We start from the raw sequence: 22,203 nt of genomic DNA on the forward strand, positions 1-22,203 counted from the left end.
GAGCTCTTTGAGAATTAAATAATTCAATAAAACATTTATCACATTACTTAACATATGGGACATGTTCATATATCATCTTTAACAACTGCATTTTTTAATATTTACTTATTTTTTTAGAATACATGGATTTTTAAAATAATTTTATGTATTTATTTATTTTTGGCTGTGCTGGGTGTGTGTTGCTGTTCGGGCTTTTCTCTAGTTGCAGCGAGCAGTGGCTACTCTTCATTGCGTTGTGAAGGCTTCTTACTACAGTGGCTTTTCTTTTTGCAGAGCACGGGCTTGCGGGCATGCGAGTATGTGGGCTCAATGGTTAAGGTTCCTGGGCTCTAGAGCACAGGCCCAACAGTTGTGGTGCTCCGGCTGAGTTGCTCTGCTGCCTGTGGGACCTTCCCGGACCAGGGATTGAACCCATGTCTCCTGCATTGGCAGGTGGAGTCTTTACCACTAAGCCACCAAGGAAACCCAGCAAGTGCATTTTTAAATTTGGGATTCATTTGCTGATTTGCCTTATCTTTCTAAGGGCAAATTGATTAGCCTGCCTGCGCAAATTGTAAACTCTGAATGACAAAAGTGCATTTAATATAATTTTTAATTACTGCAGAGACATTAAAATTTGTGCTGACTTGTTATCTATGCCAACCAGTGATTCTCAAAAAAAATTTAGGCCACAAGCCATTTCCACAAAACAAAGAATTCTGTACAATAGTAAAATTACAACTTGCTTATCTCTGCAAAGAAATTACCACAAGTAAATATATTCCAAGCAAATAATCTAAAAGAAGAAATATATATCTATACATTATGCATGCATGCTAAGTCACTTCAGTCATGTCCAACTCTGAGGTCCTCTGTCCGTGGGATTCTCCAGGCAAGAATATTGAACTGGGTTGCCATTTCCTCCTCCAGGTGATTTTTCCAACCCAGGGATTGAACCCCTGTCTCTTGCATCTCCTGCATTGGCAGGCAGATTCTTTACCACTGCGCCACCTGGGAAGCCATTGTTTGGTATGTGTGTGTGTGTGTGTGTGTGTGTGTGTGTTAGTCGCTCAGTCATGTCTGAGTCTTTGCAACCCCATGGACTGTAGCCTCCAGGCTCCTCTGTCCATGGGATTCTCCAGGAAAGTATACTGGAGTGGGTTGCCATGCCCTCCTCTAGGGCATCTTCCTGACTCAGGGATGGAAACCACATCTCATGTCTTGTGCATTGGCAGGTAGGTTCTTTACTGCTAGTGCCACCCATCTACATACACCTATTCTATTTATAGCATCATTACACAGTAGTAGAAAGTGGAAAAATATACAATTGTGAAGAATAGCTAAATTAAGTATGACATAAAATTACTGGAAATTTTGCAGTCATTAAAATTAATGGCATCTTAATTCATCTACTTCAAAAATAATTTTAATATATAGTGGGACTATATGTAACTTTGTTCTATATTTTCCAAGTCTCCTGTAAATGTATTATCATATTTTCACATTTTTAAAAAAAATTTTAAATGGCAAAGGAAAAACTAATGCCTATCAAAGACATAGAAAAGAATTCACAAAATAAGTGAAAAAATAGGAATATAAAATCATTTATACAATTACAACTATTTAAAAACTAAGTATAACATGTATTTCTATAACTTTTACCCTCCACACCTTTGCAATTTTGAACTTTTGCAGGCATGCACAGGTATTAATCAGGTAATTAAAAACTAATGGATGGTACTTCCCTGGGGGCACAGTAGATAAGAATCTGCCTGCCAACGCAGGATACATGGGTTCATTCCATGTTCTGAGAAGATCCCACATGCTGTAGAGTAACTAGCCCTGTGCTTTTCTGAGCCTGCGCCCTAGAGCCACAACTACTGAGCCCGTGTGCCACAATTACTAAAGCCTGCGTGCTCTGGAGCCGCACGCTGAAACTGCTGAGCACCCGTGCTGCAACTGCTGAAGCCAGGGCGCCTAGAGCCCATGTTCTGCAACAAGAGAAGCCACTGCAATGAGAAGCCCATGCACCACAACAAAGAACAGTCACTGCTCGCCGCAGCTGGAGAAAGTCCACGTACAGCAGGGAAGACCTAGTGCAACTAAAAAACAATGATGTACATAAAAGATAAGAGTACAAAGGAAAGAGAAAACGTGCTAAAGATGTACATAAAAGATGAGAGTTCAAAGGAAAGAGAAAACATGCTAAAGATTAGGAATTAATTTTTAGTACAATCATCTCTTGTAAAATGTCAACATTAATAACATCTTTTATATAAAACTAATAGAAATATTTGGAAAAATAGCAGTGCTTTAAGTGAGACATTATTGTAGGATATCAGGGCTTCCCAGGTGACGCTAGTGGTATAGACCCTGCGTGCCAATGCAGAAAACATTAAGAGACGCAGGTTGGATCCCTAGGTTGGGAAGATCCCCTGAAGAAGGGCATGATAACCCACTCCAGCATTCTTGCCTGGAGAATCCTATGAACAGAGGAGTCTGGCCGGCTACGGTCCATAGATTCGCAAAAAGTCGGACGCAACTTAGCGTGTACAAAATGTAGGATATCGTGTTTATAAAATGATTTAACAAATATTTATTGCGTCCACCATGTGCACTGCTCTGTACTAGGTTCTAAGGAAGCAGTAATGAGCAACACAGACGATCACGGTGGGCAAGTTGTGGATAAGGAAGTCTGGGCATTCATCTTTCTCACCAGAATCTTCAAATCATTCTCCCATCAGCCCAAACTGCCTTTTTTTGAAAACTTTTCATGAGAGGTAGCATCTCATAATATAAATCTCTTTGTACCTCCTCTCTCCCCATCCCACCCCTAGCCAAAACCAGCCAGACTTGTGTGACTGTCCCACTTCTAATAATCCACTCCCCTTGCCTGGCTGTGTTCACAGACAGCCTCCAAGGCAACACAATGCCTTAACCCAGAAAAACTGCAAATATCCCCATCAAGCTCCTAGGAAAATGACTATGATTTTAGCCTGAGTGGCCTTCCTGTAACTTCTTCTACAATTAGTGCGTCAGCTTTGATCTGAGCTAAACTCGGTATACACGCACACATCACCATGTTAGACACAGTGACAGTGAGAGACTCCAGTCCCCTTGGTAGAAACCAGATCCACTCCGGGTAAACAGTTTTCAACTCTGGCCAAGGGGATGAGAGAGAGACTCCAGGCCAAGCAAACTGCAATTGCAAAAGTATATGATGTGACATACAGGAGGAAGCTGGGCAGGACGTTGTATCTGGGGAGATGACAGGAAATGGGGGCGAGGTAGGTGAGAACAGAGACAGGAAGCAGAACTTTCTATTTTAGGAGGCTTTAAGGAGCACCCAGGAGTTATAAGCTGGGGAGTGACATGATCTAACTCCCATTTTGGAAAGTTCACATTAGAATGAGAATAGATGGGGAGAGGGCTCCTCACTAGAGATGGAGGAACTCGAATTAAAATAATCTTGGAGAGAAGGGATGAGAGTCTGAACGAGAGCACAGATGCAGAGGGAAGAGTTGGGGGGCAGAGTTGAGATGCCTTGAGAAGGCAGAAGCTAGGATCAGAACTTGGTGACTAATTGTAGGGAAGGTACAATTGCACCGGAAAAGCTCCCGTGGCAACGCCCAGACATTGAGTCCTGGAGATGTCACTGACCAAAGCCATAAGTTTTCTGCCCCCAGGGTGTATTTACTTTGAAGAATAAAGGTGAAAATTTTCACTGAGCACAATCTTCCATATTGCACCAGATCAATCTCTTAGAATCACCTGGTAGAAGACGAGGTGTATAAGTGGTGTAGGGACAGCAGAAACTAAAGTCTTGTGGACAGAAACCTTTCTTTTCTCTATTATCGTTCCATCCTGATTAAGTCAAGATGAAAGCCTCAGTAAATCTGTAATACCTGATAATCTCCTTTTGAGCCAGAGAGAGACAGAGAACACTTAAGAAACTTAAGACAAAGGTTCCAAGCTAGTTATAGTGTTTTGTTTTCCTTGAAACATACATTTACGCTTATCTCTATTTGAAACATATGATTCTGGTTTCCATTTATATCAACTTTTTAAAGTTTCCTTTTGAAACCCATGTACCTGAAGAGGGAAAAGTGAGTTGGTTTAGGAAAGATATTAAATAAAAAATGGTACAGGAGATTTGAAGATGTAACAAAAATCATGGCATCTGAAAGGCTGAAGCTTAAGAAACCTTGTCCTTAAAAAGCCTATGGCTGGTTAGGAAGAAAAAGTTACAAATCTTCAGCATAACCTAAGTATTTATAATTAAGGAAGAAAACTTCAGTCGTCTGGAAGGACCCAGTGTTTAGGGTTGAATAAGGATGAATTTGGGGCTAACGGCTCAGCAAAGTAGGGGTGATGGAGCTGAGCAAACACCAGGGATGATTCTTCCTTTCCTATCAAAATCCCCAGGTACCCCCGGGGAAGGGTCTTCTCTCTCCAACAGAGCAGAGGAGCTTGAGAGGTCTCCCAGAGAGCAGCTTTGTTTCGTTTTGTGATTTGTCTCTATAATCAGCTAGGAAATAAAGTCTTCAAATTAAACTTTCCTGGGGCTTCCATGGTGGTTTAGTGGTAAAGAATCCGCCTGCCAATGCAGGAGACACAGGTTTGACCCCTGATCTGAAAAGATCCCACATGCCACGGGGCAGCTAAGCCCCTGAGCCACAAATATTGAACCTGTGCTCTAGAGTCCAGGAGCCTCAGCTCCTGAGTCAACGTGCTGCAACTACTGAAGCCCTAGAGCCCACACTCTGCAACAAGAGAAGCCACTGCAATGCGAAGCCCACCCACCGCAACTAGAGAGTAACCCCCACCCCTGCTCGTGGCAACTAGAGAAAAGCCCGTGCAGCAATGAAGACCCAGCACAGCCAAAAAGTAATAATTTTTTTTAAAAATTAGACTTTTCCAGAAAAAAAAAAGTACCTGAGGGAGAAAAAACAAGAGACAGATAGATATAACTGTATTAGGAGCTATTGTGAGCCTTAAGAAGGTGGTGCCTTCCTCCTTAGTAGGTGGTTCTTCCAGGAACCGGAAATTCTGCTGTGCTGTGTTTAGTCGCTCAGTCGTCAGTCTTGTCTGACTCTTTGTGACGCCCTGGACTGCAGTCCGCCAGGCTCCTCTGTCCATGGGGATTCTCCAGGCAAGAATACTGGAGTGGGTTGCCATGCCCTCCCTCCAGGGGATCTTCCCAACCCAGGGATCGAACCCAGGTCTCCTGCATTGCAGGCAGATCCTTTACTGTCTGAGCCACCATGTCAACAACCACTTAGATGTTTGAAACACCTCCAGATGGGGTGAGCAGCTGCCTTCAGAGTCCCCCGACGGGAAGTCTTTCCGGCTTAGTCCTTGGGTGGATGCTTCCGCCACACAGTGCAGACCCGAGTGAGCGGTCCTTCATCCACTGGCATTTCAACTTCAGTTCTTCTTCTGGGTAGGATTTTCAGTTTTGTTTGAGGAAAGGGTGTGATTGATATTTTTCACACTGCATGGAAAGGATATGCTGACAGAAAACTCGAGGCAAGGGACTTCCCTGGTGATCCAGTGACTGGGACTCGGAGCTCCCAATGCAGGAGGGCCTGGGTTTGATCCCTGGTCAGGGAACTGGGAGCTTCCCTGGTAGCTCAACGGTAAAAAATCCTCCTGCAATGCAGCAGCCGCAGGAGACACGGGTTTGATCCCCTGGAGGAGAGCATGACAACTCACTCTAGCATTCTTGCCGGAGAATCCCATGGATAGAGGAGCCTGGTGGGCTACAGTCCATGGGGTCGCAAAGTGTCAGAGAAGACTGAATCGACTGAGCGCTCACACACAGGGAACTGGATCTCTCATGCTGCAACTAAGAACTCACAAAGCCAAATAAATATTTAAAAAGAAAGAAAGAAAGCTTGAAAGAAAAGCAAAGAATCCAAAAATGATAACCTTCATTCCCACCTTTATAATTCTTGTGCTCTGGCTGCAGTTTGGGAAACTCATGTGACCAAAGAATTAAACCCCACTCTGACAAAGGCCCCATTGTCCAAATCACCTCAGACGATGGTATTTAACCAAATGACTTCAATAGGCTAAAACTCTGGCCTTTAGATTCTAAGTTTTAAAAGGCAAACATCAGGGATTTCCCTGGTGGACCAGTGGCTTGGACTCCGTGCTTCCAACACAGGGGCCTAGGTTCCATCCCTGGTCAGGGAACTGGATCCCATGTGCTGTAAGTAGCACATCCCACCCACCACAACTAAGACCCAGCCCAGCCAAATAAAAATAATAAAGTAGAATAAAATACTTCTTTTAAAAAATGAAAGGCAAACATCAAGGTGACTCTGGGTGAGTCAATAAAGGCTCCACAAAACAGGAAGTGAGAACAGAGAGCCTTTGAATGGTCCTCTGGCACAGAGAGAGAGGCCCTGGCCCTGCTTAGGAGCTTGAGGCCACTAGAGACCTGACGCCAACGCCCAGGGAAGAAAGGGCATCTCGTGGCTTCAGTGCTGTGTCTTATCAAAGTGGACAGCCAGATCCGGGTCTCAGCCAGGATCTTATCAAAGGATGTTAAGCTTTGAGACTTGGAGAGTGGGAACACTGGGCCAGCTCCCAGATCTGCCATGCTCAGCTGACTGATCCTGCCCAAACCCCTAAGTTGGTCCAGGCCCCTACTCTCCTCTCTCAAGTGTTAACAAAAGGTGATAATACTCATCACACAGGGTAGCTTATGAGGCTCAGAGAGCAAATGAGTAGATCATGGGGGAAGAATTCTGGTGTTCCTGTTTCCAAGAACATGTGTGAAAATGAGGTGTGAATCTAAAGATGTTGGAGACCAGGTGCTCTGCTGTGCTTAATGGCTCAGTCGTGTCCGACTCTTTGTGACCCCCATGGACTGTAGCCTACCAGGCTCCTCCTCCATGGGGATTCTCCAGGCAAGAATACTGGAGTGGGTTGCCATGCTCTCCTCCAGGGGATCTCCGCAACCCAGGGACTGAACCCAGGTCTCCCACATTGCAGAATTCTTTACCATCTGAGCCACCAGGAAAGCCCAAGAATACTGGAGTGGGTAGCCTATCCCTTTTCCAGGGGATCTTCCCGACTCAGGAATTGAACTGGGGTCCCCTGCATCAGGTGGATTCTTTACCAGCTGAGCTACCAGAGAAACCCCAGAGACCAAGGTAGGGGATGTGAAAGTATAGTTCTGAGACTTCCCTAGCAGTCCAGTGGCTAAGACTCTGCACTTGCAATGCAGGGGGCACAGGTTCAATCCCAGGTCAGGGAACTAAGATCCCACATGGCGTGGCCAAAAAAAGAGAAAGAAAATATAGTTCTGTCATTGTTGTCATGTCTATAACCACCCTGGCATTCTTCCAACGTCTTCACCCATAACTTTAATTCTTTTGCAACCCTTTGAGGAACAGAAGGAAGGGCCAATAATAATGAGTTCCATTTTACAGGGGAAAGACAAAGAGGTGAAATGCACCGCCAAAGGTCGCCTGGCTGGTTTGTATGGCAAGACTTTCTGTTCAACCCAGTCCAACAGAGATGGATTCCACATCTCCAGTAGGTGCTCATGCAACCTGAGGGCCTACAGATGGATTGTAAGGTGAAGAAAGGGAGGGGAAGGCTGTAGATCAGGTGACTTCAAAGACATAGCAACTATTAGTAGGTATGAGGGTTCTCTCTATGGGGAGTGATGAAAATGTTCTAAAATTAGATTATGGTGATGGTTTCACAACTCTAAATATACTAAAACACATTGATTTGTACACTTTAAATAGGTGAATTTTATAGTACGTAAATTATATCTCAACAAAGCTGTTAAGATATATCAGGGTTTGTGGGGGTTTTTTTTGAGTTTATGCTAAAGATGCATGTTTGGGTGCTAAAACTCTAAAGAAATGCAAGCAAGTGATTACTGTAAAAGTCAAGATGCCTTTCAGGTGGAAAGAGGGTTTTGTAACTGCAATGGGGAAAGAGCCTCTGGGGTCGGTCACAGGGTTTTATTTCTTGACCTGAAGTGTAAAGGGTGCTTAATAATAATAATAATGATTATTCCTTATGTTGCACATGTGTTTTGTGTAGTTTTCTCTATCCATTCTGTTATGGGATAAAATGATTCTTAAAAAATGGGGGAAATCAAGTATGAGATGATACCATGTGCTGGCCAGACTATAAGGACCCCCCCCAACTTCCTGGTATTCATGTTCTTGTGAATCCCCACCCCTAAATGTGGGCAGGGCCCTTGACTTGCTTCTAATCAACAGAATCAGACAAAGGCAAAGGGATGCGTTGGTTATATGTCCGTGTGGTTACATTACATAAGATTTGTCGGGACGGACCTGGTGTTCCTGAGGTTAAGTATTCACCTGCCAACTCGGAGGACACTGGTTTGATCCCTTGATCTGGGAAGATCCCACAATTCATGAGGCAACTCAGCCCATGAACCACAACTACTGAGCCTGTGCTCGAGAGCCCGTGCTCCACAGTAAGAGGAGCCACTGCAGGAGAAGCCTGTGCACCGCAACTAGAGAAGACCACACGCAGCAATGAAGACCCAGCACAGCCAAAACTAAATAAATTAAAAAACATTTTTACCACACATCAACATGAATTAGCCACAGGTATATAGATGTCCCCTCCCTCTTGAATGTATGGCAGAAACCGAACCAGTATTATAAAGCAATTACTCTTCCATTAAAAATTAACAATTTTTTTAAAAATTAAAGTTTTTAAAAGAGGGAATGTCCACCTTTTGGGAGACGATCTCCCTCGTTGGCTGTGATGAAGTAAGCAGCTATGTTGCAGAGGCCCACTGAGTAAGGAACTGGGGTCCTCAGTCCGACAACCCACAAGGAACTGAATGCTGCCAACAACCACGTGAGCTTGGAAGCAAGTCCTTCCCCAGGGGAGCCTCCATGTCACCGGCCCCAGTTCATACTCTGACTGCAGCTTTCAAGACTCCAGAAGAGAAGCCTCAGCTAAGCCGTACCCTGACTCTGGCCCAGAGAAGCGTTGAGATTATAAATGTGTGTTGTTTGAAGCCACTGAATGTGTGCTTGATAGCATGCCTCTTGTGGGTGGGGAGGAGGTCCCCTAAAATCAGTCTCATAGTCAGTGATTCACTAGAAGGACTCACAGAATTCAGCAAAGCTGCTACACTTGTGATTACAGTTTATTACAATGAAAGGATACGGGTTAACTAGAAAAAGGCACACAAGGGAGGGGTTGGGAGACCCCACCCTTCTCTCAGTGGAGTTATAGGGCCATTGCTTAACTCTCCCAGCATGACGTGTGACAACACACACGGAATACTGCCAGCGAGGGAAGCGCATCCAAGACCCGGTGTCCAAGGCCTTGATTGACCCACGGTAGGCAGAGTCCCCGGTGGCTCAGATGATCAAGAGTCTGCCTGCAATGAGGGAGATCTGGGTTCAATCCCTGGGTCTCCGGTGGCTCAGATGATCAAGAGTCTGCCTGCAATGAGGGAGATCTGGGTTCAATCCCTGGGTCGGGAAGATTCCCTGGGGAAGGAAATGGCAACCCACTCCAGCATTCTTGCCTGGAAAATCCCATGGATGGAAGAGCCTGGCAGGCTACGGTCCATGGGGTCACAACGAGTCAGACATGACTGAATCACTTTATTTTGTAGGCAGAATCACCGCTCTTACGGCTGATCTTAGTTTCCAGCTCCTCCAGAGATCAAGCTGATACTGTGTGGCCCAAGGGCCTCCGATAAAGACAATCTTATCAGGCAAGATATTCCAAGGGCTTAGATGTTATCTCCTACTCAAGAGCCTATCCTTTCTTTCTCGCAGGGTTTGAACCATGCAAGTTAGCCGAATTAAACAGTTACTTTGCATCCCTCAATTTTCAAAGTTCATTCCTTTATTGTTTGCGATTTCTTTCTTTATTTTTAAAAATTATTTTTGGCCGGGCAGGGTCTTAGTTGCTGTGTGCAGGCTTTCTCTAGTTGCGGTGAGCAGGAGTTACTTTTCCTTGGGGTGTGTGGGCTTCTCACAGTGGTGGCTTCTCTTATGGCCGAGCATGGGCTCCATGGCTCCAGCGCTCAGTAGATGTGGTGCACTGGCTTAGTTGCTCTGTGGCGTGTGGGATCTTTTGGGAATCAGGGATTGAACCCATGTCCCCTGCATTGGCAGGTCGATTCCTAACCGTCTGGACCACCAGGGGAGTGCTGGAAGACGGATTCTTAAGTTGCCACCCTGCTAAAAGTCAGAGAGACCAGGAAATCAATGTGTTTTAACACCCAGGGAATGTTTACACATTCATTTTGCGTATGGTCAGAGAATTTCCAGGGTCTAAGCCATACAGCCAGAAGGCAGGGTGTAGAGGAACAGAGACAGAGATGGGGCACTCAAACAGAGGCTTTGCCTGATCTGCCTTGGAATAGAAGGCAAGTTTTCCCTCCTCAAGGTCCAGCCAGATGCCCACCACACTGGGTCTGTCTGAGCCGAGGACAGTTTCCTTAACCATGCACCACGCAGAGAGCTGGCTGGCCCCTTTCCACTCTACACACCAGGAGTCCGTGGTCCTTCCCAGGATCTGGTCACGCTTCATCCCCCGTGAAGCCACCCCGACTGCCCAGTGGCTACAACGCTGAGTGTCCACTTCCCAGTAATGCTGCCCAGAAGAGAGGGCCTGGGAACATAAAGCCTGGCTGGAGGCAAACCTCTCAGGACTCCAGGCATAGAGCATTGGGAAGTCAGACACAGTCACTGTCCGGAGATCCACGGAGACCTTCAGATTACAGGAAAGGCTCTCAAGGTCAAAGGTTGGACTGATGGCCCCTGGGGGAAAAAACAGAACATGACCAGTCAGCTCTGATGGTTCATGCTACGAGGTCCTCAAATAGCGAAACGCAGCTGTGTATCTTTGAATGAGATACAGTTTTTCTTATATTAGCATTACAGTTGGAACGTCAACTTACACTGGAAGCTTGTTATACATACCCCTGATGCTGTTCTAGTAACAATACTCCTCTCCCACCTTCATTTCTACTTAGCCTTCTTTCAGGAAGCTGTCTGTGAAGCCCACCCGACAAAAGTCACCTCTTGCTTTTCCCCTAATGCTTTACCTGATCACTAGTGATACTTAACCATTTTCTATCTGTAGTAGAGTGACTGATGATCATGGCTATTTACATCTCTCTGGTTACACTAAGCTTCCTGATTAGGGCTCATGTCTTATTCATTTTGTATATTCCATATTGTTTTCCACTAAGGGAGTAAATAATTGCTAATACTCGGCATTCCTACTGAAAGTCATATTTACACACATTTACTCACTTACCCTGATGACAATCCCACAAGGAAGTAAGTACTACTATCTCCATCTTGCAGATGAGGGAACTGAGGCTCTGAGAGGTTACATGACTTCTCCAAGATCAGACAGCTAGTGAGTGGAGCAGTTGGCTCCAGGATCTGTGCCCTCAAGGATTATTCCAGACTGGGGCCGTGATAGTAGTTTAGCTAGGTTGGGGCATTGGCAGTTGGCTGTAAGTGGTGGCTCTGGCATGGATGCCCAAAGGCTGCCAGGGTTCTGAGAGCTCACGGGTCTGGCTCAGCCTGGAACCCCTTTTGCCTTTGTCATCAGCTCCCCATGGGGAGGGGCCAGTTGTAGAGGAACTAGCCAAGGGGTCTAACAGCAGAGAGATGGACACAACATGCTCTTAAGCTCCTTGCTCTGCCAAGCCAAACCCAAGTTGTAGGCAGATCACATACTTACATCGAGCAAACGAGGAAGCCTTCTTGGGTGCAAAGCGGCTCTGGTCAGGCAGTGGGCGTGAGGAAGAAGATGGAACTTCTGGGAGTTCAACTATGGAATCAAAAATATTAGGAGAGGGAGACAGTCCCATCAAAAAAAAAAAAAAATGCACGTAGAAGACATCCAAACATCGTGATCAACACACACAGCTTGTCTTTCTCATCGTCAGCATTTGATCAGGCAGTATACATCCAGCTTAGGTATATCTAGTCCCATGTTCTTACTGTGGACTTTTTCCCCTCACTGAGTCCTAAGCTCCTTGCTGGCAGAGATTTTATTCATCTCTGTATTCTAAGCATTTCCCCATTGCCAGGTACGTAGGAAGTACTTCATGCATATCTATCAAATAAATTAACAAATATGGTTCCAGGAGATCACAGCACCCTCACCCGCAGAATCTCCATGACGTCAGGTCAGTGCTTTAAATCATTATTAAGCTGGGAAACATGAATTGATATGAGACTCATCACAACTGCTGATACCTATTTCCTCTCAATATACCGAAGTTTTGTTTTCATTTTATGGAAGTACAGTTGATTTAGTGTTGTATCAACTTCTACTATACAACAAAGTGATCCATGTATGCATATATATATATTCTTGTTTATATTCTTTTCCATTATGATTCATCACTGGCTACTGAATATAGTACCCTGTGCTATACACTAGGGCCTTGTTGTTTATCCATCCTGTATATAATAGTTATACCTGCTAATCCCAAGGCTTGTCAGGTAGACAAGCTAAGTTATACCTGCTAATCCCAAGGCTTGCTCAGTGGTCGAGAATCCACCTGCCAATGCAGGAGCCTCAGGAGATGAGGCTTCAATCCCTGGATTAGGAAGATCCCCTGGAGGAGGAAATGGCAACCCCTTCCAGGATTCTTGCCAGGACAATCCCACGGATAGAGGAACCTGGCAGGGTACAGCCCACGAGGTTGCAAAGAGCCGGACATGACTGAGTGACTGAGCACGAGCTAACCCTAAACTGTGCTCAATTTTATTATTACCTTAAAGCTACTGTGTGCTTACAATGACCACAGTAAGTGGCAGAAGGGAAAGTAAGGGAAATGCTTGGACATGGACGATGAAGGTGAAATCTTCTCCATTGGTATCCTGAAGCGACAGCAGCATAAACTGAACCTCAGAGTCGGATGATGTAAACTTACGGTGTAGACAGATACAGTACAGCACTGTAAATGTATTTTCTCTTCCTTATGCTTTTCTTAATAACATTTTCTTTTATTCTAACCGACTTTACTGTAAGAATACAGCGTATAGTACACAAAACATACGAAGTATGTGTTAATCAACTGTTCATGCTGTAGTATGGCTTCCAGTCAACAGTAGGCTACTGGTAGTTAAGTTTTGGGGCAGTGAAAAGTTATAGTCAGATTTTCGGCTTTATGGGTGTTTGGTGCCCCTAATCCTCATGGGTTCAAGGGGCAACTGCACTCCTCAATAATCAAATTTGTATTACAAATAATCACCCATACTGGGTAAGCCCAAAATGGTCATCAAAATTGTAGTGTGCATTAAAATCCCCTGCAAAGTTAGTACAAATACAAATCCTTGGTACTTAGTCCCAGAGATGCTAGCTCAATAGTTTGGCAACAGGGCCTGGATTCTGAATTTTCATTTTTTAAGGGTAAGAAGATTTTTAATTAATACTATGAAGTAAGCATAATATTGATATCAAAGTCAGAAAAAACACATAAGAAAAAAAAAAAAAAACATAGGCTAACAAACTGGAGATTATCTGCATTCTTTCTACTGTTATACAGAGTCCTGGGCCATGCCTTGAGAAACACTGTGCTGTTTAGGCTGCGTGATTTCCATGGCAGCTCGTGGTCTATTTACATAGGGTCAAAGGAAATCATTGTGAGGAGGCAGCCGAATTGCTTAGCAGCTGTTACAAGTGCTGACCTGAAGAACAGCTAATCTATTGTCTTAAAAACAATCTTGTGAGAACTTCAGGGAATGATGTTTCAGGAAATATTCAGATCCTGTGTTTGAAAGCTGCCCTGGACTGGCCCAAAGAATCAAAATCAAAACACCCAAAACAGGGACTTCCTGGAGGTCCACAACGACCACTGGCAGTCCCATGGTTAAGACTCTGAGTTTCCAGTGCAGGGGTTGCAAGTTCTATCCCAGGTCAGGGAAGCTAAGACTCCATGTGCCTTGACCCCCACCCCGCAAAAAAAAGACTCCTTTTTCCCCTACAGTGCAATGAGCTTAAAAAAAAAAAAGCCAAGATAATAAAAATTGTACTCACTAAGACATACTTGAATTTTCTAAGTTAAACTTTTTTAAAAACTATTTTATTTCTGACGTTGCAGTGAACGGGGGCTACTCTCTCCCTGCAGTCTTGGGCTTCTCATCGTGGTGACTTCTCTTGTTGCACAGCATGGGTTCTAGGGCATGCGGGCATCGGTTGTCATGGTTCTCGGGCTCTAGAGCAGAGGCTAAGTCGTTGTATTGCATAGGCTTAGTTGCTTCTCAGCATGTGGATCTTAGTTCCCTGACCTGGGATTGAACCAGTTTCCCCTGCCCTGGCAGGTGGATTCTTACCCACTGCGCCACCAGCAAAATTCTGTTATAATCTACATTGTTACTACTTAACATGTTAACACATCCACCAGAGATTATAGTTGAATAGAATTTGTCAAGAACTGTATACAAAGTTGCATTCTTCATTAATAAGACATTTACTAGTGAAAAATTAAAAAGCTGCCTATTTCTGAATCTCCTCAAGTAGAATAACACAGGTGTGCAGTGAGCTAGCAAAATCAGGTCTAGGTTCTGGATTTATAGGTCTTAGAAAATGAGTTTCTGTCTATTAAGGGCCTGTGTTACATCACACCTCCAGTCAGGTCCAAAAACACATCCAGCCACAAAAATAGCTCAGCCCACTCCTTCCTCATTCACATCCCAGGGAACACGCAGCTGGGCTCAGAGATCCTGTTCCCTCAAAAGGAAGCCATGGGACACTGGCCCAGCTTCCATAATCAAACCTCCTCTACCAAATAACATCAACTCACCCTGTGTTTGTTCTTCAAGGGCCCCTTTCTGCGTGAAGTTTTCTCGTAATTTTTCTTGGATGTCTTCTAGATCATGGAGAATATCTTTCATTTTTTGCTCAGGTGGGCTGGAACTCACTTTGGGAGAAGCCAAGGAAAGGTCCACCCCATCCAACAAAGTCTATTGATGAATAAGAACAGAATGAAAGAAAGGGAGAGAGAGGGAGGGGGAAGGGAGAGGGAAGGAAGGAAGAAAGAAAGAAAATCTTCTAAAGAATGCATCAAATATATTCCAGTCCTGCCAACCATCTATAATTTTCTACTTACCTCCCAACAGGTTTTTCAAAATATAATTAGGCCCTCATGATGCAGGCAACATGATTGTCTTCGCCCAGGGGAAGAGTTATTATGATAAGATGACAGCAGTCGGGGAAAGACTATTTCAGCCTCTGTGGCTTATCTTAGTGACTATCTGTATTATTTATTTTGTAAGGCCCCTATAAGATGGGCCTAAAACTTTAAAACTTTTTTGGGGGTATGAGCTAAGAATTGGAGAAGGCAATGGCACCCCACTCCAGTACTCTTGCCTGGAAACTCCCATGGATGGAGGAGCCTGGTAGGCTGCAGTCCATGGGGTTGCTAAGAGTCGGACATGACTGAGTGACTTCACTTTCACTTTCATGCACTGGAGAAGGAAATGGTAACCCACTCCAGTGTTCTTGCCTGGAGAATCCCAGGGACAGGGAAGTCTGGTGGGCTGCCGTCTATAGGGTCGCAGAGTGTCGGACACAACTGAAGGGACTTAGCAGCAGCAGCAGCAGCAGCAGGAAGAGGAACGAAAGACAATGAATTATGGTATCAATCACTATCAAGTCACAAGCGTGACAACTGCTGCAAATGAAAGATACATGGAATCACATACATGAGAGCCTCTAATAAGGGAACTTGACTTGTTCAAGGAAATCAGTGAAGGCTTCTTCAAGGAAGTGATAATCTAGTCGAGGTCTGAAGGATGAGCAGGCATGACCTACATGACAGGGGAAAAGAAGAACATTCCATCATGGTATGGACCCCGTGATGAGAAGACATGTGACACTAGTGGGAACAGAACAGAGTGATTAGGAGGCTTTCGTAGAAATCCAGACCAGAGATGGTCACAGGATTGGATTAGAGATGTTTTTAAGAAGCTCCAGAATAGTAAATAGGTTCAAGAGATGTTTAGCCAGGTGATGGAGGAGGGCAACGTGATCAGATTTCTGATTTGGGCACTAGGAGTGATTACTAGCAGGGTCAGCTGCTCAGATGGGGTACCCAGAGGAGAGACAGTTCAGGATGGATTAAGTGTGATGTGCCTCTGAGATGCCAAGAGGAAAAGATGAGAAGGAAGACACCAGATCAGAGGAGGGTCCAGGCTGAAGCTACGTTTGTGCACAGGGTGGGTAATGAAAGCCACAGGTGTGGACGGGGCCATCTGAGGGAAAGAGACAGTGACCTACAACTCAGCCTTGAGGAATCCCAGCATTTCACTGCTTAGCAGAGGACAGTAAACCTGCCAAACAGCCAGAAAAGGAGCAGCCAGAGAGACATGGGGAAAAACTGGAAGACTCGTATCTCAGAGCTAAGGGGAAAGGAAGCTTCAAGAATGAAGTTGTGAGAAGCAGCAGACTCACTGATACACAGAAAACAAATCTGTGGTTAGCAATAGCTAGCGGGAAGTTGCTGTAGGGAGCTCAGCTGCGTGCTCTCTAATGACCTAAGGGGTGGGATGGGAGGAGGATGGGAGGGAGCCTCAAGAGAGAGGGGGGAATATATGTATTCGTGTAGCTGATTCACTGCGTTGTACAGCAGAAACACACACACCATTGTAAAGCAACTGTACTCCAATAATAAAATTTTTTTTAAAAAAAAAGGGGGGAAGAAAAAGATCTTTTATCACTGGTCATGGCAGAACAGGTTTCAAAAACACATTTTCTTTTAAATATATTCAGCTATTACACAGCGTTTTGTAAATATGTGTATTAAATATATATAAATATTTTTAAAAAACAAATTAGTGGGGAGAGAGGCAAGAGAGGCAACATGGGGGCAGGGGAGTGAGTGGTAAAAACTCGTGGGTGTGAGATAGAGTGTAAAAACTACCAGGATGCGTTGTACAACACTGGGAACATAGCCGATATTTTGTAACAACTGTAAACGAAGTGTAACTTTTAAAAATTATACAGAATTTTTTAAAAATTAAAAAAAAAAAAAAGAATGATGCTGTGGTCAACTATGTCATAGGCGGCTGAAAGGCCAAGGAGAATAAAAGCTAGAAGGTCTGCAGAATTTGCATAGAGGTCACTGGTGATCTTCGGGGAGTAAGCTGGTTACGTGGAGTGATAAGGATGGATGCCTTCACACCTCACCTCAAACATTCCAAACTCCCAATTATCTGTGTTGGGTAGTGAAGAGCAAGGTGAAAGATTGGGATTTAGCGCATCCTTCAAGGGCAAACATATTCATCTTGCTTCCCAGCGGTTCCAGGGAGTTGTCCCTAGCCCCACCCCTGGCACATCCTTTCTTCTCCCAGGTGAGCCTACCATAGCCAGAATGCTCACTTCTTTATCTGGTTCAGATTCTAGGAGGTGTCTCGGACTCTGAAGTTTCCTGACAATATCTATAAGCCGTTCCACCAGCTTTGCCAGCTCCCGGTCAACTTCTGTGCTGCTCTTCGGTGCCTCCACCTTTAAAAGAGCAAAGCAGAACACAAAGCTGGACCCGGGAACCAGCTCTAGACAGAGGGAGCCGTAAACACTGGATAAAGGACGCGGGCAAGGAAGTGACAAAAATGTCTAGAGGAAAAGGAGGTAAAGTCCTCGGACTTTTCGCATTCCCGCATCCACCTGCTGATTGTCCAGAAGCCATAACAGGGAAGCAGAGTTCATCCATCGGATGGGGCCAGGGGAGTGGGGGGCGGGAGTGAGGCATGAAGGGAAGCCTGGGGTCATTTTGAACTGGGGAAGTCAGAGAGGAAGCAGGGTGGGAGCCTGGAGATTTGCTGCTGGTGGCAGCTGTTAAGTCCAGTGGAAGGCATTTGGCTCAGGCTTCAGCTCCACTTTGACCTCTGACTCATCCTGTGTCTTTACCACTCCTTTAAAAACTTAAAGCGACCACCCCTAGTTCCCTTTAACAGTGAAAAGCACCTACTATGAAAGGATCGTGGAGATGCTAGATTGCTGTACAGATGCAAGCTCTTTTTGTTTACTGGCGTCCTTCACATTTAAAGAAACATTCAGATGAGAATGCTAAACAGCTCCACTTCCAGAGCTTCATCTGCGCAGCTGCCTGGCTGAGAACGGGAGGAAGTTTGGCCACCAACATATTCTGGCAACAACCTCAAGACCTGATGACCATCATCAGAGGCAGGCGGGGCCAGAACTCACTGGAGAAATCTGAATTACCTCCCAAAGGGGTCCTACATAGAACCACGGAAATACATGATTTTCATCATTCTACTCTAAATAAACCAGAGTTTTTAATAACTTTGGGGGGACAGCTCTCACTTTTTAAATTATGCTGGAACCTCAAAAACGAACTACTTTTTCATCTCTAAGAAGCACTTATGTCCCTCAAAATAGCATGTGTTTCAGAAGCTACATGCAGACTAATTTGCAGAGGAAGGTGGCTGACCACTGGTAACATTGTTTGCTCTTTTATGTCCAGGTCTCACTCCTAAACATTCTGGCAGCTGGAATTCTGGAGTGGAGCCCTTATCTAGACAGCTGAGCAAATTAAAAACTTTTATAAATAAGTGTTGGTGCTTTTTCAGCATCAACTTTATTGGTGCAACTGCACCAATAAAACTGCACACTTATTGTGATGAATTTAGAAAATGCACAGAACTAAAAGAAGAAACATTTTAAATCATCCAATATCCTACCATCCATAGACAATTGTAATCTGAAAGCCAATGCAAAGTATATTCAGTCACTATACTAACAAATAGTTTTAAGGACCTGAGAGATAATGCTGTATTTATTCATCTGTGGCCACAGCGCTTGGCTTGTAGGGTCTCAGTTCCCTGACCAGGGATAGAACCTGGGCCACGGCACTGAAAGCGCTGAATCCTAACCACTAGACCACCAGGGAACTTCCAATGCTGTATTTATAACCAAAAAGAAGAAAACAGCTTTAATTATAAGGGGGGAAAAAAAAGGAAGCAACCAATATGTCCATTAAAAGGTAGATAGACAAACTATGGGACATGTATACAATGGAATATGATTTGGCAATAAAAAGAAATGAGCAGTCAAGCCACAAACCTCAATTATGTTTAGTGATAGAAACTAGTCTGAGAAAGCTAGATACTGTATGATTCCAATGGTATGACATTCTGGAAAAGCCAAAGAGATAGCAAAAAAATCAGTTGTTGCCGGGGGTTGGCGGGGGGATGAGGGGATACACGAAGGTGGGTCTCAGGGGGTTTTCAAGGCAGTAAACTATAACTGCAGATACCTGACTTCCTGCATTTGTCAAAATCCATAGAATGGTACGACATGGAGTGAACTGCAACTATGGATTTTAGTAAATGACAATGTATCAATATTGGTTCACAGGACTCCCCTGGTGATCCAGTGGTTAAAAATCCGCCTGCCAATGCAGGGGATTGACCCCTGGTCCAGGAAGATTCCACATGCCATGGGGCAAGTAAGCCTGTGCACCACAGCCACTGAGCCCCCGTGCCCTAGAGCCCCTGCTCCACAACGAGAAGCCCCCGCAATGAGAAGCCCAAGCACTGAAACTAGAGCGTAGCCCCCACTCAACACAACTAGAAAAAGCCCATGGCAGCAATGAAGACCCAGTGCAGCCAAAAAAATAAATAAAAATTTAAATACAGGTTCATAAATTGTAACAAAGGAACCAAACTAATGCAAGAGAGTAATAATAAGGAAAACTGTGAGGGGAATAAGGGAACTTTCTGTACTATCTGCTCAATTTTCTATAAATCTAGAACTGCTCTAAAAAGTAAAGTCTATTAATTATTTTTGGAAAAAAAAAAAAGAGAAGTAAAAAAAAAAAAAGAGAAGTAGATAGCTCCAAGCTTTCTGACCCTCTATCACTCCCTAGCCTGCCCCAACACATCACACACAGAAACATCACATATCAAGAAGAAGCTGTCAGAACCAACTTTTTGAGGCAGAACTCTGCAATCACTGACTCAAAAAAACACAACCCGGCAGTAGGAAGCTTTGTGACATTCTGACCTGCACTCACCTCATTCCCTTCCTGGCTCAGAGACAGCACTGAACATCTCCAGCATGAAACTCTGGCCCTGGTTCCCAAAGGCACAGAAGAGATCTTATTCCCAAACCATGGCACATGTCTGTTCTAACCAGGCTCGGGGCTGTCTGAAGGAATGACACAAGGTGCTCGTTCATCTTTGTTTCACCTAACTTGGAGCTCAGCCCAGAGAGGTGGTGGGCATTGCTCAGAAATGCTGCAAGAGGAGTCAAACTTGCAGGTGTCGGGGGCAAAAGATCATGGTGTAAACTGACAATCTCCTAAGTCCAGGTGGCTAACAGACTAGGAGCAAATAGACCTAAGTTCCTGGAGCAAAAGTTGAGGAGAACTGGAAAACTTCTACTTTGTTAATGGGAATGCAAAATATTGTTGTTGCGTGGAATGCAGTTTGGCTGTTTCTCAGTTAGCCAAACACGGACCTGTCATGTGACCCAACAATTCTGCTCCTACCGGAAAGAACTGAAAATAGGAACTCGGTATCTGTACACCAATGTTCACGGCAATGTTACTTATGATAACCAAAAGGTGGAAACAATCCAAATGTCCATCAATGTTTGAATGGATTTTTAAAAAAAAAGTGGTATAATCACACAAGGGAATTATCATTCAGCCACAAAAAAGGGAATGAAGTTCGGACTTCCTGCTGGCCCAGTGGATAGAATCCGCCTGCCAATTTAGGGGACATGGGCTCCATCTCTGGTCTGGGAAGATTCCCCCTACCTCAAAGCAACTAAGCTCCTGCCCAACAGCTTCTGAGCCTGTGCTCTAGAGCCTGAGAGCCACACCTACTGAAGCCTGCATGCCCTAGAGCCAGTGCTCAGCAACAAGAAAAGCCACCACAATGAGAAGCGTTCACACCGCAATTGGATAGTAGCCCCCACTCACAACTAGAAAGCCTGAGAATAGCAATGAAGATCCAATGCAACAGAAAATAAACGAATGAATGGTTTAAGAAAAAAAGGAATGAATTTCAGATATATGCTACAACACAAATGAATCTTGAAAATGGTATCGCAACTGAAAGAAGCCGAGGCTAGAAACAAAGAGGCAAATACTACATGATTCACTTGCATGAAATATATAGAGTAGGCCAAGTCACAGAGACAGAAAGTAGATGAGACGGTACCACGGGCTAGAGGGAAGGGAGAAGTCATTGCTTCAGGGGTACAGAGTTACTCTCGGTGGTGATCAAAGAAAGAGTTTTGGAACTAGAATACTGTTGATCATTGCACAGCAATGTAAATATAATGCCACTGAACTGTACATTTAAAAATGGTTAAATGGCAAATTTTATGTTATATAACAAACATATTTTAGCACAATTAAAAATCGTCAGAGAGACAGGCTGCAGAAAGACTGGAAATAAGTGGAAATAGTCCAGGGTACATAGCACTTAAGTTGATAGGATTTCAGATTTGGATTTTTTTCTCCTGCTTCTTCATATTTCTCTGAACTTTCCAAAGAACGGATTCTATGTACAGCCTGAGAAAACTAAAGTGAAAGTAGAAACAATCAGGAAGAAAGGAAGCGCCCTGTCGGTACCGGGGTGCAGGCGGCGCGGATGAGCGGAGGGCAGAGGGCAACCGCTGGTCCCGCCTCCATACCCGCAGCTGCGCCGTGGGGCGCCCGGGTCGGGACGCTGGGCGAGGTGCGGGAGTCGGCTCCGGGCCGGGGCTCAGGGGCTCCAGCTCTCGCGCCGCCAGCCTGTACTTGTCGGCCAGGTCCTCCAGCATTGTGTTCTTCCGCAGCTGCGGCGGCCCGGGGGCACCCTCGCGGCAGCTGGGGCAGAACCGGCTGCGCCTCGCGGCCCACAGGTCCAGCAGGCAGTCGCGGCAGAAGGTGTGGCCGCAGGGCAGCGTGGCGGGCCAGGCCAGCAGATCGTGACAGATGATGCAGCCCAGGTCGTCCTCCGCCAGCCACACGGGAATGGACCGGCCCGCGTCCAGGCCCGCCATGGTCCCCAGGCCGCCCCCTCCCGCCGGCGCGGGCGCGGAAGTCGGGGCCACGTGAGGACCGCCAGCTTCAGGTTACGTCTTCGCAGGCTCCTCCTTCGGTCTCTGCCTGTCCGCTTCTCCTTCGCTGCTGCTCAGGTCCCCCCTCGTTTCCTTTTTCCAGTCCTACTGCGAGCTCACTGGAAATCAGCTCGCCCCAAGCCGCTA

General features: G+C 45.2%; 1 protein-coding gene across 4 annotated transcripts; it reads right to left on the reverse strand.

The window, feature by feature from the left end:
- Positions 1–9,121: 9,121 nt before the first annotated feature.
- On the reverse strand, positions 9,122–22,078 carry RNF135 (ring finger protein 135). 4 transcript variants are annotated; one of them, XR_011561930.1, is made up of 6 exons: positions 21,649–22,066; positions 17,344–17,487; positions 14,786–14,945; positions 11,710–11,799; positions 9,442–10,772; positions 9,122–9,376 (listed from the first exon to the last, which is right to left on the reverse strand). XR_011561930.1 is itself a non-coding variant. In XM_019981738.2 (5 exons), exons 1-5 carry the CDS (start codon positions 21,997–21,999, stop codon positions 10,243–10,245), a joined length of 1,257 nt encoding a protein of 418 aa, XP_019837297.2. In that variant the 5' UTR covers positions 22,000–22,066; the 3' UTR covers positions 9,122–10,242. The 4 variants fall into 4 exon arrangements, 3 of the variants coding, with proteins under 3 accessions (XP_019837297.2, XP_019837296.2, XP_019837298.2); XM_019981738.2 differs by having other exon boundaries at positions 9,122–10,772; positions 17,362–17,487; XM_019981737.2 differs by having other exon boundaries at positions 9,122–10,772.
- Positions 22,079–22,203: the final 125 nt, after the last annotated feature.

Source organism: Bos indicus, chromosome 19 (assembly GCF_029378745.1).
Source record: "Bos indicus isolate NIAB-ARS_2022 breed Sahiwal x Tharparkar chromosome 19, NIAB-ARS_B.indTharparkar_mat_pri_1.0, whole genome shotgun sequence".
Lineage (NCBI taxonomy): Eukaryota > Metazoa > Chordata > Mammalia > Artiodactyla > Bovidae > Bos > Bos indicus.